The sequence below is a fragment of the Anser anser genome, assembly GCF_964211835.1.
Source record: "Anser anser genome assembly, chromosome: 1".
NCBI lineage: Eukaryota > Metazoa > Chordata > Aves > Anseriformes > Anatidae > Anser > Anser anser.
Genome location: NC_139720.1, coordinates 154,548,390 through 154,565,281, shown reverse-complemented (window position 1 = coordinate 154,565,281; position 16,892 = coordinate 154,548,390). Strand labels below are relative to the sequence as shown.

The window sequence follows — 16,892 nt, the reverse complement described above, 5'->3', positions numbered from 1 at the left end:
ATTCTCTCACCCTTCCCAGGTACAAAAGAGAATGAAAGAAAGAACAAGGCACAGAGCACAGGTGCTAGGCAGGTCAATGCTTTCCGTGCAGGATACTATATCGACACGACTAATAAATATATCAAACTATACATAGTAGAACAGGATGGACACCAGCAAAGATCCACAATTACAAACATAATTGAGATCATAGGAAAAAATAAAGAAGTACAGTTTTCTGGAAAGCCTTTCTGGAAAGTTGTTTTATTCCCTTACAAAACCAACTACTTGGCTGTTGAAACTAACACCTAATACCCTGGAATGCCAGGGGAAGTGTGTTCCAGCAAATTCTCTTAGCAGCAGTAAAGTTTTCTTCGACTGTCAGTACAAGACAACTGTACTAATCTATTCACATTAGTTTCACCTGACTGCCTGGTTTAATGCAGGACTCAATTACTGTGGGATTAGCACAGCAATAAATTAAAATTCTGGAGGATTGCTCAAATTACTCTTAAGTTCCCAAAACTCTTATGACTTCCCACAAACCATTTGTTAGTGTAACAGAACTATTATTTGTGCTATTTGTTGTTTGTTTATAAACCATTAGTTAAAAAAAATAGAAAAGGTCTTAGTTAATGAGGCAATTAAAATGGCATCATTGAGGAAAGTGGCAAGTACACAGAAACACTGAATGGCTAATGGAGTTAGCTGGAGCATCCCACTATTTTTTTTTTTTACTCCAAATTCAGGCCACTTATTTACTTGTAGTGTATTTAAGATACAGTCCTTTCTAATCAGCTGAAACTTTCTCATGAAAGACTCTTTGCTAATACATTCCTTGATAAAACTTAATCTACATCACACACAAAACAATTCAGAGGCAGGGAGAGACTGAAATTTTTCAAGAAATATGCTCCCAGATAAGAGTCTGATCATTCGGCATTGTGTTCCCTTCAAGTGAAGAAATGACTGGGTTTCTCCTTTCCACATACATCTATAATCCATGCAACTTCACTGACCTACATTAGAGAACCTCTCTTTTAAAAGGACACTGCTTGTTTAAAGTGGAATTGTCATACTAAAGAACAAAATTGAAATAAACTGAAGATTTTCTGAGAAAAAGCATCAAGGAAAATATAGCTCAATAATTTTGGATCATGACAAGATTCCCTAAGATGTTGTTTGGAATTGACATATCAAGAAGATTTCTGGGAGAGGAAAACTTGATCTAGAAGATACTATCCTGTATCCTGTAGTCTGTAAAAGATATAATACTAACAAAGAACACAAAACAGCATAAAATAAGATTAACAGAGATTCCGACACTTCTAGACTCACATGATGGCTAAAATTACACATTCTGCTGAAGAGCATAATGCAATATCATGTTAGTGGGCAAAATCCTTGTAGAAAGAAGGTCATTATTGTGCTTTCTGAAGCTAAGCCTCTGTGCAAACTCAGTTTGGACCCTCAGTAAGGGGAAGAGTGGCTAAACAGTGAATGGAATTAAAGGTGACCATGAAGAGAGAGGAGTGTTGTGTCAAAAAGTGTTATTTCATATTTTGTTAAAACTGAATATAATGTACATACACTTTTTTTTTTTTTAATGCAGGAAGGAAGAACAGGTTTAGAATCATTAAGAAATGTTTGGAGAACAGAAAAAAAATATAAATAAGAGTAAAGTCAAACAACACTCAAGAATGTAAGTGCTAAAATACAGCACAGATATTTATAATGAAAGAAAACACTACCCAGTGACCGTGGTAGCTTGGTATTATTTATCTTCTGTTATCTTTTGTTCAGAGAATAAAAGTGTCAGAATAACTAGGGAAAAATAAAGCAAAGGACAATGACCATTCCTCCTATACTATGACTGGAGGTTATTCACTTCACAGCCAACAAGACTTAGAAAAAACTGTCAAGCCAAAGAATAAATAATATATAGAATTAATACTAAGGCCCATAGGAACTTGTGAGATAATTTAATCCAGAACTAAACTAGAAGAGTTTAGTATTAATTTGCATAGCAAATGAAAAGCTGAGATTTTCAACAAATGATTCCCGCGTCAAACCAAGTACTTTCTCTTTGGGCTCTGGCATGGTTTTAGGAGAGATATCAAGTGTTTTCATTTCAAGACTTTCTGATGGTCATTTCTATAGGTAGTGAAAATTAGTGATAAAAAAAAAATCATGTTTTCCTAAATTACATTTGTCTAGGTTCAACTTCCAGCCACTGTACTGCATTAGTACTTTTAATGCTAAATAAAAAGAAACCCCAAAACAAAAATGAAACCCCTAAGGCCTTCTGTCATTAAACTCTTTCTGATGGGAAACTAAACATGGCCTTAGTATGCAAGTCCTTAAGAAGCTGTAAGCACTGAAAACACTATTGTGCCTTAGGCCTACAGAGGGATTTACTAGTTTACTCCCTTTCACCTTGTTTGTTTTATCTAAGGAACAATCTGAACTTGTTTACCTCATTTACACAGCCATAGCTCCTTGCCCACAGTGCTCACATCCTTGTAACTCAAATCATTTCCCAAGAGGAAAAGCACAACAAGGAACCTAAACTGCTCTGATCCTGTGTACACAGGGCAAACAAACCACTTTCTTTAGTCCTTTGTGGTCACCAAAAATCTGTATCATCTTCTGAAGCTGCCTATTCAAAGGCAGTCTAAGTCTAAAATAGGTTTATTTACATGGCAGGGTTTAGCTAGGCAGCAGTGTCTGCAGGGCTTGTGGCAGCAGGCGGCACACGAGCATGGACACCCCCAAAGGGACTGTGGCCCATGGCTAAGCCCATTCTGAATCAGAGGACATGAATAAAGAAGGAACAACAGAAGAAGAGGACAAAACAAGGAGAGGCAAGAAAGAAGTTACTATGAATCCATCACGGCTTCAGTGCCCCCCCCTCACCTCAGAAGCAGGCAGAAGCAGGGAAGTGGCAGAAGCAGGGATTGGGGATGAGGATGTTGGCCTGAGAGGTGTGCTGACTGAAGTTGAGACAGGCAAAGGAGGGAAGGTATTTTACCTTCTTTAAGTGTCTTTTTCGCTTCTGAATACCTGAATCAGTGATAAGAAGTTTATGGCAATAAATTGGCAATAACAAATGAAGTGAAATTCCTTGAGCAAAGACTGTTTTGCACACAACAGTGCCTCAGCTGGGATCAGGGCCCTATTGCTCTCCACAAGGTAGGCCTATGCAGGAAATTCAGTAAGAAAAACAAAAACCTACCACCATATTTAAAATAATGATTTTCACAGGTTTCTAAATCAGTGGACTATTGGGGCATGCTTTAAGTCATTTGGGTTCACCTTTAGAAAATAAGACACTTATTTCTAAGCCCTCTGAATGGCTTCCCTAATTACATTCTGGCACCTTTATACACTAGCATCGTTACCACTTGTCATGTTACTACACAATAACTGCACAGGTCACAGTCATGGATGAAGGCCTCATTATGAGGCACTTCACATGCAAGCACTTGAATCAAAGAGCTGTATAAATGGAATGGCATTAGACCTGTTTATCAAAGTATTTAATACTGTGATGCACTTGCTTGGATAAATGGAGCATTAAGAATCAATACATAATATTAAATGTACACATTATCTATAGAATAAAACTCTGACCCCAGGTTTTGATGAAATCATTACTGAGCCAATGGTTTTCATAAAAGCTCTGCCTTTGACTGGTACAATTAAGTGGAGACTCTGACTTAATTACATCCACTCATTGCTTTTTATTATCCCAGATACCAACAGACTCAGAGCCAAGAGATTCAGGCTGTGGTGGTGATGCTGCTCTGCATTTCTGGACCTCTATGCCTGTCTAAAACCACACTGGCTTCATTCAAGTTGAGTTGCCGGCATGAAAGCACAGTGTGGGAGGAAGGCAGCATCTTAGGAAGCTGAAAACAACCATGTAATCCTTTTGACTATCAGAATTTCCTACTTTGAACAAATAACCCGCAAATACAATCTTTACTCTGTTCATTAACTTGAGGTTCACCATTCCTCATGGACCTGAAAAGCTCAAAGTGGGCAAAATAAGTAGTTGCCTAAGACGACACTCATGATCAGCTGCCTCCTTCACCTATGCCAGGGACCTGGAAAGACCAAGCAGTTGCTAATACCTCCCCCAACAGAGAAGATGGCTGCATCAGGTGGGCGTGGAGTGACAGAGAAATGAAAACATCAGCCTCTGTCACCAGTAACAGGCTCTGTTCTTCATCCAGTGGCAGCAGAAATAGCAAGTTGGATTTTTAAGCATTTTCTTTTATGTTGCTGAGTCTTGTTAACATTCAGCCTCCTAAATGTTAAAGGTGGTTTTAAACCACTTTCAGTGGAGAAAAACTGGAAGTAACTCCAGGAAAGAATGACAAAAAGCAGGTCTTCATAGTACTCCCTCAAGTCATCGTGTCTTTGTTCCTCACTTTGCTCAGTTCTCTGCACCCAAATTTATGATATAGGTGTCCACACAAGCAAATGGACTTGTAGCTTTGAATGCTTGTTGTTTCCAGGAGTACCTAAGTGGAGATCTGGGCTTACTTCAGCTTTTCTTCCAGGCTGGTTTGAGCATTCTTCCTCCCTTTCCAGTTTGGCTTTCATGTGAGCATTACACCTCACCACCCAACACACAACTCAGCCATTAGGAATTCTAACCCTACAGACAGACACACAACCTTTCAGAAACATGAAATATCTCATGGAAAATACATTTAGTTGATTGTGGCAGTGTGAGGTGCAAAAGCCAGATTCATGGCATATGATCTTAACCCTAATTCCTTCCTTCTGAATGGTAGACCTAATGGCACCCTACTCTACTTCCATTTTAAGTGCTGTGCCTTTTCAATTCAAACTTGATACACACTCTAACTCGCTCTAACACGTCCACATTTTTCTTGTGCTGGGGGCCCCAAACCTGGACGCAGCATTCCAGGTTGGGCCTCACGAGGGCAGAGCAGAGGGAGACAATCCCCTCCCTCGATGTGCTGGTCACACCTCAAACCAGTGTAACTCCAGCATTTGGTGAATAAAACTCCAATTTATGGCTAAACAAATAGCTGTTTTGATCCTTTTACAAGTCCTTTATTAAAACAATAGCTATAAGTGAATGGAGGAAGTTGATTTCAGCCCCACAATGATATTTCCATTAACAAATATTAAATTAGATTCACTTTTAAGCTATTTGTGGCAGACATTTTTCACAATGACATATAAAATATCTCTCCTAATTACCAATTTAAAAAAAGACTCTCAACTGTTGGCAAGCCAAAATATGTAAATTCTGGGTCACATATTATAAGAGAAAAGTCCTTATAATATGAATGTGAAATATCTGAGACCTAAAGCTCTGTTGCTGTTTTATAGCCCATGAAATGAGATGATTTTGCTGGCTCATTGTACCATCAAACAGTGTTCATTGTTACTGTGAGTAATGTTTAATTCAGGTTTAACTTTTTTATGTGTGCTTTGAAGCACTCCTTACCACTGAAATTTCCTCATTTGTCTCCAAGATGCAACATATATGTGTTTATCTCCTATACATAAAATGGACATTAATACGGTAGTCTTTGGCAAACACTCTCCACAGGTAATGAAGGTAATTATTATCATTTGGTAGGGTACTGGCCTTAGCAAATGACAGATAGGTTGTTGGTGATAGAGCATAGAATAAGATCTCCTGCTTCTCTCCTCAGAATGATCTTTCATAGCATAAAACTTCTTTCCCTTCCTTCGTAGAGTATTTTTTAACTTCTAGGCATCTCTGAAATTTCTTTTCCTTTTGCGAATATGTTAAGCAATATGTAGCACTGCAAATCATGAGAAAGTAAATCTGTAGGATTATGTGAAGAGTAAAATCGGTAACGCAGCTGCAAGTGTACATCTGTAGATGATTACAGATGAGTGCACCCATGAGGCATGTGAAATGACTACTAGCCAGATTTTACAAAAATCTGAATGCAAAAGGACCTGCATTGTATGGAAAGCACAGGTAAGGAGAAAAACTGCCCAAGATCCAGCAATGGGCTAGGGTCTGGTACTTTTTCTGCCTATACAGCACCTTTTCCAGCAGCATCCAAGCAGACAAACATACCAATATTCTTAGCATGGCCCTGATAGCAATTCCTGCTATCATTGACTGAATGTAGACAAACACTCAGACAAACAGTGACATGGAAGGCAGAATTACTTGTCATAGTTCCCCAACTGCCAAGTCTTCTGACTTCTTATTTAACTCAACAATTATATTTATGCTTTTTAGATATATCAGATGAAAATATTTGCACAAATACAGTCACGTGCCCAATGAGTTATACAGTAACTGGGATTTATTCATAGAACAAAGGTCATTTTTCTCAATATTTACCCCAAGATTTCTGAACACTTCATGATACTGTCATGCTATCAGCTACACCCTATGGGATTAAACATTGTTAAGAAAAACACATACAAGAAGAGAGTAAAATCAGAAAGAAGAAACAGGCCAACTGTGAATGCACCTGATGCTCTCAGTGGGAGTCAAGGCTGAATGCTGCTCTAATATGAAGCAAACATCAACCTTTTTATAGCAGCCTGAATCAAAATCAGCTAAGAAGTCTGAGAAAAAGAAGAGCTTGACAGTACTATACAGGTATAGTCAGTAGTAAGGAGTTTTGCCTCCCACATCCATGCAGTCAGCCAAGCCTTTCATTCATACCCTTTCTCTTACTCCCACTCAGCCCCACAGGTAGTATTCAAAAAACCTTTCAGGCATCCTGACGGATAAAAGACTTCATTTAATATGAAGGTTCCCACTGCATAGGAGCAACACCTACTTAAGAAGTCAAGTTGTGTGTCAAACTGTTGGAAAGAGTATTCGGATTTCTACTGAGTTCCTGAGCAACTTCCTATAAGAAAGCAGTAACTCCTTGTAGCCTCCCATCAGCTGAAACCTTACGCATCTGTAATCCTTACCCACGGGGCAGATTACTCTTTCTCTGCTATTACTTCCTCCCGTCTCAGCACCTCAGAGTAAGGGATTTGGGGTACTGAGGCCTTAACTAATCGGTTTTCTGTTCCATGTTTCAATCATTATCCATTTTCATAAACAGTTCTAAGACATACCTCTGTGACTGTTGCCTGCAACTTTTCTAGAGGCATAGCCAAACAGAAGTGTCCTGGTTTTTAATAACTTCACTCTCATTAGAGGTTACGGTTGTAAATTTGGCAAAACCGATCAGCGCTTTTAATTTCATTCTACATCCTAACTAGAAATACGTATGTTGAAGAAAAACGGAGGCATTAGCTGTAGATATATGCTGATGTGGCCCATGTTTGAAAAATTATCACAGACATCAGGCCTAAGCATTATAATATTAATACACATTGATGTTTTGCAGACACTGGAGGACCTATGGCACAAATCTTACTATATTATTGCTATACAAACACAAAATGGAAGCAGTTTTTGTAAACAGAGGAGAAGCACTTAATCTTCTACATCTTCATTTTAAAAGGCTTTTAACATCTCTTAAAGAAGAGAAGGCTCTGGGGTGACCTCATTGTGACTTTTCAGTACTTAAAGGGGACTTACAAAAAAAATGGAGAGCAACTTTTTGCTCAGTCAGATAATGACAGGACAAGGGGGAATGGTTTTAAATTAAAAGAGGGAAGATTTAGATTAGATGTTAGGAGTAAATTCTTTAGAGAGTGGTGAGGCAGTGGAACAGGTTGCCCAGAGAACCTGTGGATGCCTCATCCCTGGAGGTGTTCAAGACCATGTTAGATGGGGCCCTGGGCAACCTGATCTAGTGGGTGGCATCCCTGCTTATGGCAAGGGGGTTGGAACTAGGTGATCTTTCATGTCGCTTCCAACACAGGCCATTCCATGATTCTATGATTGTCTCACTGTGGCAACACACAGAAACGTGGCTAGGTGAAACTATTCTGTGGTGGGTGCAAAACCCTTTGCCAAGTGACCTTATAAGCAGCTACTAATGGCCCATTGTCAGAATGGAAGACTATCAAATGAGGTTCCATCAGTCTGTTCTTGGTCTGGATTATTTACTTTTTTTCACCTGTGACCAAGTTGATAAATTATATAAAAATAAATAAATTATCAGTTTTCAGATAAAAGTAAACTTAAGAGGTACTGAAAGTATTCAGGAGGAAAGAATTAAGACTCAAGAAGATCTTGGTAAATTGAAGAAATAGTCTGACAAAAAGAAACTATAGTATTCAACAGAGACAAGTGCAAGGTTCTACATTAAAAAAAATAAGTAAATGAATACAGGATGGGAAACAGTGATGGCAGCTCTTACAAAGTACACAAGGGCTGTAACAAATCAGAAAAACACATGAATCACCCATTCCATGCTGTTGTGAATATGGAAAACATCTCACTGGGATGCAGAAACCGTAATAAAGCTTAAAAACACATGAAGTAAAGGCTTTACTGGAATATTCTGCCAGTACTGCACTTCAGCAAAGAGGTGAATCAGCTGGAGAAAGTCTAGTAGAAGGCCAACAAGAATAATTTAACGCATAAAATTTAAGTTGTATAGCAAAAGTCCAAAACATAGAACTATGTTGCCTATGTTTCCATAGAGGGTAGAGGAGGCATAATGATAGTCTTCAGATATGCAGAAAAGAATTTTTGAAGTTTTTTCTATGTCCATACCGAATAAGATGAAAAATTACAATCTTAAATCACAAAAAGAAAGATTCAGGTTAGACTTTAGGAAACTCTTCTTATGAGTACAGACAATGAAACAGTGCGATACATTGCCTGGAAAGATTGTCTGCTTCAGAGAGAAAGTGGATGGACTAGATTATTTTGACAAGAGGACTTCAAGCAGTATTTATCAATAGTCTATAACTATGTTCTTCCTTAAAAAATACATGTATGCAAACAAATATACATAAAACAGATAAATACAACACGTCAAAACCAAATACAGAAAACCTAGAAACTGTGAAGTACCAGAACTTACACTATCTTTCCAACTTTCATCCCTTTAAAGCCGAGGTATTTGTAAAAGTGGGAACAGGGTATGGCCAAAATTCAGGGATTTTCCAAATATATTGTTACTTACTTGGCATATCCTTACAGTATAAAAAACTCTATTAACTTACATCTGATTAGGACAGTGTGGTTTTCGCCCCATAATAAAATTGTAAAAAAACTCTCCCTTTCTGTTTAAAGAAGAGAAATTATCAAATATTCATAACTTGTACTTATATACTGCAAATTAAGTGGCACTAATTATACAGTAGCTGCCAAACTGCTATGCTCTTGTGATTTTTGTAATGATACATTTCAGGAACCAACAGGACAGGCTGCATATAATAATATGCAGAAATAAAACATCAATGAATGTACACAATAAAATACTATAATTACACAGGAAAGATCTACTTCATTACTTACCTGTTAACTACATATAAAGGTACATCACAAAATGGAGATTTATAAAATATTGATAAACTTGCTGGTTATTAACATGTTTTTAACATTCCTAGTTTAAGGAGGCTTATTTTTTGTGGCAAAGCTGCTGTGAATTACCCAGTATTTTGAAGTTTAGCAATCAGCATTCAATTGTCAACTTCTGACTACTGTACTGCGAGGTGCTTATCTCCTGATTACCAACATCTAGACAAAAACAATGCATTAATGACAATTTTCCTACATCTATTAGCAACCTTTGATCTTTCAAACAGAGCAGCCATAATGACTGTCGATAAAGCACAGGACTATGCCTTGGGAGAATGGAGTTTCAGCCATTTTTAAAACCTGCTTTACCAATCAAGGCACCCTTGGACAAACTATTTCACCTGTCTTTGCCAACCTTTGATTGTCTTTGGATGCCTTGCCATCATTAAAAATGTTTATTAATCACTCAGAGCCTTGTTCAAATCTTCTATATACCTAAGCTTATCTAAGGCGTTGCAACCACTTTTCCCTCGTGATCAGGTAGGCAGCTAGAGTAACAGCCTTCAATGCCACAACTGATTTTGCATGTCAAGATAAGAAGGGTGATTTCAATCTATCTGAGGCATAATTCTTCTGGTGATATACCTATCCTACATTTCACTGCTGAACTGTCTCGAACTAGAGAACTTGCATGTGGATGTTTTTAGCTTCCAGTGTGAACTCAGCTCATATTTACCCAGGCATGGCAGTATGCTACTGACTTAAGAATTTGAAGGTTGCCTGACAGATCAGACAAGGTTGTCCTCTGAGATCTACTGAAGAAAAAGTTCATATAAAAGGTATGTACTACAGGTACTGCTATTCAGCTAGCAGTACTGGTACAACTGTTACACTAGTGGCTTCTGGAAGAAACAGAATACAACTTGGTTGAAATCAGTTTTGTTTTTTTTTTTTTTTTTTCTCCTCAGGGAGAAAAAAAAAGGACAGAAATGGCAGTTTCTGTTCAGAAATTCTTTGGTATCACAGAGTACCTGTCGTAATAGGAGACTGCTTCTTTTAAGTCTCTGGCTCATTGTCTATATTCAGTGGCCTGGGAAACAACTGAAGTAATTTAGCTGCAAGGGCTTTCAGTTCTCAAAAAAAATCCTTTTGGATTGTAGTCATTCCATCAGTAAACCTTTTTATTACCTTCAAGTTCATCTGAGGCCAGCATAACAGTCTACTGTCTAAAGCTCAAGCCAGGAAAAATGAAATATAAACTTATCAGTCAGAGAGAGGCATCAGAAAGGATATGGCCTGTAGGCATGCTTTTTCATTTGAAAGGAACTCCCTACCTGTACTTATGAAAATGTACAGCTGCAGGCTCCTGTTGGACCTTTGTCTGTTAAATAAAAGTGAGATAACCACAATTTTCTGATAGGGTAACTGCACATTTTCCGTTCAGATAAGGATCCTGCCACAGCTGCCTGTACTGTTGGCACCTTTCTTGAATTATTGTTCTGTGTTCCCTGTGGGGATGGCACGACACATGCCAACTAGCAGAGTGCATTGTGCTGGTCACTCTGAGGTGTTTCTCACAGAAGAAAAATTGTACCAGTAGTACAATATCTATCTGCCTGACTCTCAGTCATTTTACTGAATGCTATTCTGACTTAACACAGTTTGGATCCAGGTTGTCACAGACACACATGATCTCACTTTCTCCCCCTCCTCCTTAGTATTGAGAGGATAACTTTAGTACCAAGTAATTCTGTGTGTTTTTCCTTTTTCTTTTCTTTTTTTTTCCTTTTGCATAGGAATTACTACTAAAATTAGACAAATAAGATAAACTATATACTCTAAAATGGATCATAAATAAAGCACAGTAATTAGTCATCGCATTTGCATATTGGTGATAATCAACAGTTGACTCTTTTTAAATAAAGACATTGTTTTGAAGTTATTTAAATCCTGGGAACCCAAGCAATGTAAAAATAGATAACTTCATCATTCCAAAGCAAATAGCACAGCTTCTCTTTCTGGCATGTGCTCTACTTGAGCAGAATACTGATTGCACTTGATATCTTTTCAGCACAGACATGAGCTATCTGTTCTACTCATTTCATAAACATTTTTAAATGGATACTGAAATGGATTTTACCAGTAGGACAGACCTATCTCATTAAAGCCACTGTAGCCCAGCTCTTGCCTGCTTAGTCCCAGATCTTCAAGGTCCATGCATTTAAATCCAGGTGGGCACTGGTAACCTTCTTCTAGCTCTCTGGAACAGTGGGTGTCTGGGATAGCTAAATTATTCCAGGTTACGTTTCTGTGAAAAATACAAAATTAAGGTGTTATATAAATTCAGCTCAGAGCAAAACTAAATGCTTGAAAGCAAGAGGAATTAAATGTCTTCAGACCTATGAAATGACAGTACAAATATAAACAGAAGCTTCATACTAATACTTAGAGATGTCAACAAAAACGGAGAGTCTTCAAGACATAAGGAAGTTAACATAACAGCTGTTCCAACTGCTTTTTCATGAAATATGGACACTTGCTGCTTCAGACACCTTTGGAAATCCTGAAAACGTCTTCAACTACAGGCAAAAATGTGACTTTGAGTTCCACAGGCACTACCTGAGCTAGCTTTGACACCTTTTAACAGGATTATTGTGGATGACTTGTCCGAATTCATCAATGTCATCATTGTGGATGACTTGTAAGAATGTGTTAGTTTCTTGTACCTTGGTTGGGCCAGGGTTCTACCACAGGTAGCTAAATCCTTAATCTTGCACACATATTTCTAGCCACCGTCACAGAAAAAGTCAAATCACTACACGTCCAGTGTAAGTACTGATGTGACTGAAACAGATGTGATTCACAAGGCCAATAATGGTTTGGTAAAACAGGTGGAAAAAGAAAAAAAAAGTTCAAACTGGTTCAAACTGATTTTTGCTGGTAAATATAACACTGAAAAATAGAAAGACATGCAAAAAAACACAGCACTGCAACACAGTGTGCTGGTCAGTGAGAGGCCTCCCATTTTTCACTGTTGCCAGAGGCTAAGCATCACTTGTCTTCCCAGCTCCTCTGGCACATTGGGTGAGCTGCTGAAGAGGCTCTGTCAAGCTGCACTGCAATGGGAATTCCAGTGCTAGGGGACAGTGAAGTTAAAAGGTGAGGGAGGACAAATTTGTGGCTCCCTGGTCTGTACCTGTGGCATATACACATGAATATATATACAAGTACTCCCAAAATTTGTAAGGAGAAGCTCAGGCAGTTGATTCCCTATAGGCATTCACAGCACACCATTGATAATGGCAATAAATATGGAAGAGAGAGAATCACAACCTGCTCATCCCATTTCCCAAGTGGTTTAGTTAAAAGGTACACCTTAGCAAAGAAAATTCATTCTGAGCAGGTCCCTGTTAGGGTCCACACAGCAACACGGCACAGAATTGAGGATTCACATTACTTGTGCTACGAGCCAACTGGGTAAACCAAAAAGAAGCAAGGTTGCAATACGACAGCTCCAACTGCACTGAACAGGCACACGAGCAAGCAACATCATTTTTCTCCCTGCTTGTACTCTCTCCTCCAACAAATGGAAATCCTGATTTTTGGCTCAGTCCCAGGGCAATTTCAAATCAGACTTGGAAAGCTAATCAGGGAGAGTTCCGGTCTGAGGAAAAAAAACAGTCTGTAGCATTTCTCCATTCATGTTCAGGCTGATTTTGACTTTCTAGTCACAGCACAGATTTCTGATATAGAAACACCTAAAATGAATTACTGAAAGTTATAAAGAAAATCTTGTAGTATTCACCCCGTTATCCTGAGGCTCCAGACCAATGCCTTAACATTCATCACTTTAATTAATCTTATTTGTCCACAGAACAGGTGAAATTTATAGCCTGCCTTTTAGTATAATTAGCATTTTATTGTTCTTCTGAAAGTCCTCTTCTTTTAATCTAACTCACAGATGCATTTTGACAGCTAAATTGGGTGAACAGGAGTCATAATTACGTTTTTTGCCTTTATGCACTGCATGCGATAGCAATAGATTACTATAAATCTGTCAGTGTGAAACTAAAGCTTCCTACACAATTTTTCCTAGGCAATTATAAATACAGAGAACTGTGGCTGCACCCGTTCTGTAGCCATTTCTTCATGATGCTTGAAAGCCATACATATCGGCATAGATGAATACACAGACACATAAACACCTCCAGCCAACGTTACAAAGGACTCCCCGAAAATTTAGCTATCTGCTTAACTAGAAAGATAGATATACAAGCATATGTGTACCCATTTCTCTTTTTGTAAATGTGTTTAGCATATGTCACTCAAGGATTTAAAATTTCTTCTGGGCACCTTCAGTTTTTTATACTATAATGTGTTAATTCATACTCAGTTGTGTGCTTTAAATACTTTAGGTTTGTGATACAAAAGCCATTATAATATAGGATTATCATAAGACAACATTTTATGAATATTTTCAGAAATGTAAATTAATTCATTGGCTCAAGCAGATGCAGAGCCCAGGCTACTGGTAGCTAATGAATTTTACATTATGGTTTGCATTAGAAAATCCCTCAGATCCAAAAGGCTAGCTGCATGAGGACATGTTATTAAAAGTACTGCCAGCTCCATCATTACAATGCAAAGCACTCATTTTAAGGGGTTCATTTAAACATAGTTCATAGAATCACAAAATGGTTTGGGTTGGAAGGAACCTTAAAAATCATCAAATTCCAACCCCCCTGCCATGGGCAGGGACACCTGCCACTAGATCAGGTTGCCCAAAGCCCCATCCAGCCTGGCCTTGAGCACCTCCAGGGATGGGGCATCCACAGCTTCTCTGGGCAGCCTGTGCCAGTGCCTCACCACCCTGAAAGTCATTTTTGTATCACATCAAATCTACTGAAGAAAAGCTGTTTCCATACACCAGGCATGATTTAGACTAAAAAGGAGCAATCTCTGATTATAGTACCTGTACCTATACAGGTATAGGCTTTTTAAGACCAATGTCACTAGGCAGTTCATGTTGTGGTTCAGGATAGCAATAAGAATAGATTAGTCTACATGGAGTAGACAGTATTAGACTGCTAATCTAGAATTGGCTATAATATCACCAGTCATTTCCAATACAACATGATTTAAAATATTTTATACCTTCATAGGCCATACTTGACATCAACGAAAGACTGAAGTGCTGATTCAGCACATAACTAGCTTCAAGCATCTGAGAAGTTCTGTTAGGCAATTACTTAAATACCTTGCTGAATAGGGTGCCTAGATAAAATCAGATATACTTGCAACGTGAAGAAAGAAACAACTCATCCCAATAGGCTGAGTACTTCTCTGCATGGTATTCAACATGTGTGGAGTACAGCATCAATCCAATAGGTGAGCTGAGAAATTAGTTCAGCACAGGAATGCAAAGGACACACCAGGAGATAATTGACTCCACATTGCTCGATCAGAATCCATCAATACCAAGATTTTTGCCAAAGACATGAGAGCACTTCTCTGATATGCTTTTAACTGCCCGAAGAACTTCCTGACTACATATGCACTGCATATGGTGTACGTATCACAAGAAGAACTTGAGGCAGTACATGTGCCCCTCTTCTATGGCATCTATTCAATAGAAATTGAGAAAAAAATAGGATTTTTTTATTCTGGTATTCTATTATTTTTTAAAGATATCACCAGAAAGCTAATTGAAATTACCAGCTTACTCATGCAGTTTCCAGATCCAGAAAATCACAGAAAAAAATAAATAAGAAGGAAATTTATTTATAAGGCATAAAAATATTGCTCCAAACAGTGAATTAGGTAAAGAATTCAATAACTAAGTATGAATTAGCTGCAGCTGAACAATCTTCTGTGTTAGCCAAGAACAACCCTCTCTCTACACTAAAACCAGGTGTTGCAAGGCTGCAGGCTAAAGGGTACACCAGTGTTCAACACGGAGTACCCCAGGGGTCAATACAGGGTCCAGTCCTGAATGGCTACAGATGGATAACTGCCTCAAACTCTTCAAAGTCAAAAAATGATGGTTCCTATGGTCAATAAACCAACTCATCAGTCTTGGTCTGTTTTCCCCCTGTATCATCCTCCAGTTTTAGAGCACAGAACCTTGTTTTCTAATCAAGAGACTCCTTAAAGAAGGTAAATTACAGAAAAAAAATACTCTTTATATATCTATAATTAATGGCTGTAATCTTATACCCATAAAAAACAGGAAAACTGAGATTAAGGTTCCTATGACCACATTATACCAGTAACACTGCATAGAAAGAACACGTATATGAACTTTTCTACTTACAATATGTCTTGTTAAAAGGTCAGATAGCTCATGCCAATTAATGTACAGTTGCTGTTATCACTAGGTAGTTAAAAATATTTCTTTCATATTCTAAGTTATTTTTGTTTTCAGAGACACTGGGAATTTGAGACAGGAAACCGAAAAGGATAAGTGCTTGCCTTTTAGCTGACTCCTTGTGAAAAAAAATAAAAGAGAAAAGGGTTAAGTTTTTTTTTTCTCTTGGTGACCATGAAAACAATCTAAGTACCTACAAAAGCCAAAAGCCTCCTTTCATGCTTTCAGTTTGCCCTTTTAAATGTAACTTGTTTCCCAAATCCATACCTGAATTCTTACTGTGCTAACCCAATCAATTCCATTTTCTCCAGTGGGAGCTCTGAACATACAACTGCTATTAACAGATGGTTCCTAGACTACTTCCTTACACCACTGCTCTTTTTATAGAAGGACCAAGCAATAACACGAGCACTCCTGCACAGTTGTTAGAATAATAATATTGTGGTATAATATTTATAAATCATTCATTATTTTATAAGAACTTTGTTTCCATCATGTAGTTTTCTCTTGACCACTTTCATAGTTTTTATCACATTATGACCTCTGCTTAATAAGATAGATATTAATATATAAATCAGTGATACTGATATTTCTAAAATTTGTAGTAGTAGTTTACCATTATTATTGACCATATCTTTTCAAAGTGCACTGTCAGCTAACCCATCTGTCACCAAAGTCGGAGACATATAACCATCAACCTCAAAAGAAGGGAGTCATATTGTAATTGATTTCTACTGAAAATCCCATTCACTAGATCTTCCTGTTTCTCCAAAAAAAAAAAAAAAAAAGATTGCAGCTTAGAACAATGCTGCTGCTGGAGTCATTACAAGTTCTAGATAATCCACTAACAGTATCATCCAAAATCGCTGGTGAGAGATAAAGAAATTTCAGAGAGTACCCTGCTGGCTTAAGGATTACACTTATGCCTAGGCACAACTCTCCCTCTGATATTTTATAACCTTCCCAAGGGTAACTTTTTAATGTTATGTTTTACTTTTAGACAAACTCAAGTCTAAAGTCATCATGCACCATATTTACAGAACCAGTTTCCTGTTTTTAATCAGAGAACAAAATCTGTTTTATCTTTTAAACTGTAAGTGTGAAAACATCATCCATATTTAATGTTTC

The 16,892-nt window shown here is 37.9% G+C and overlaps 1 protein-coding gene across 5 annotated transcripts in view; it reads right to left on the bottom strand.

Moving 5' to 3' along the window:
* The window catches only part of NALCN (sodium leak channel, non-selective), a 237,572-nt gene that overhangs the window by 169,849 nt on the left and 50,831 nt on the right, over positions 1-16,892 (bottom strand). For 4 of the 5 annotated variants that reach the window (XM_083831676.1, XM_083831675.1, XM_083831678.1 and 1 more), the window contains one exon: positions 11,551-11,705. In XM_083831676.1, the coding sequence (XP_083687802.1) occupies positions 11,551-11,705 (155 nt within the window). Of the gene's footprint in view, positions 1-11,550; positions 11,706-16,892 lie in introns of those variants that run through there. The other variant, XM_083831679.1, reaches the window with a different exon arrangement.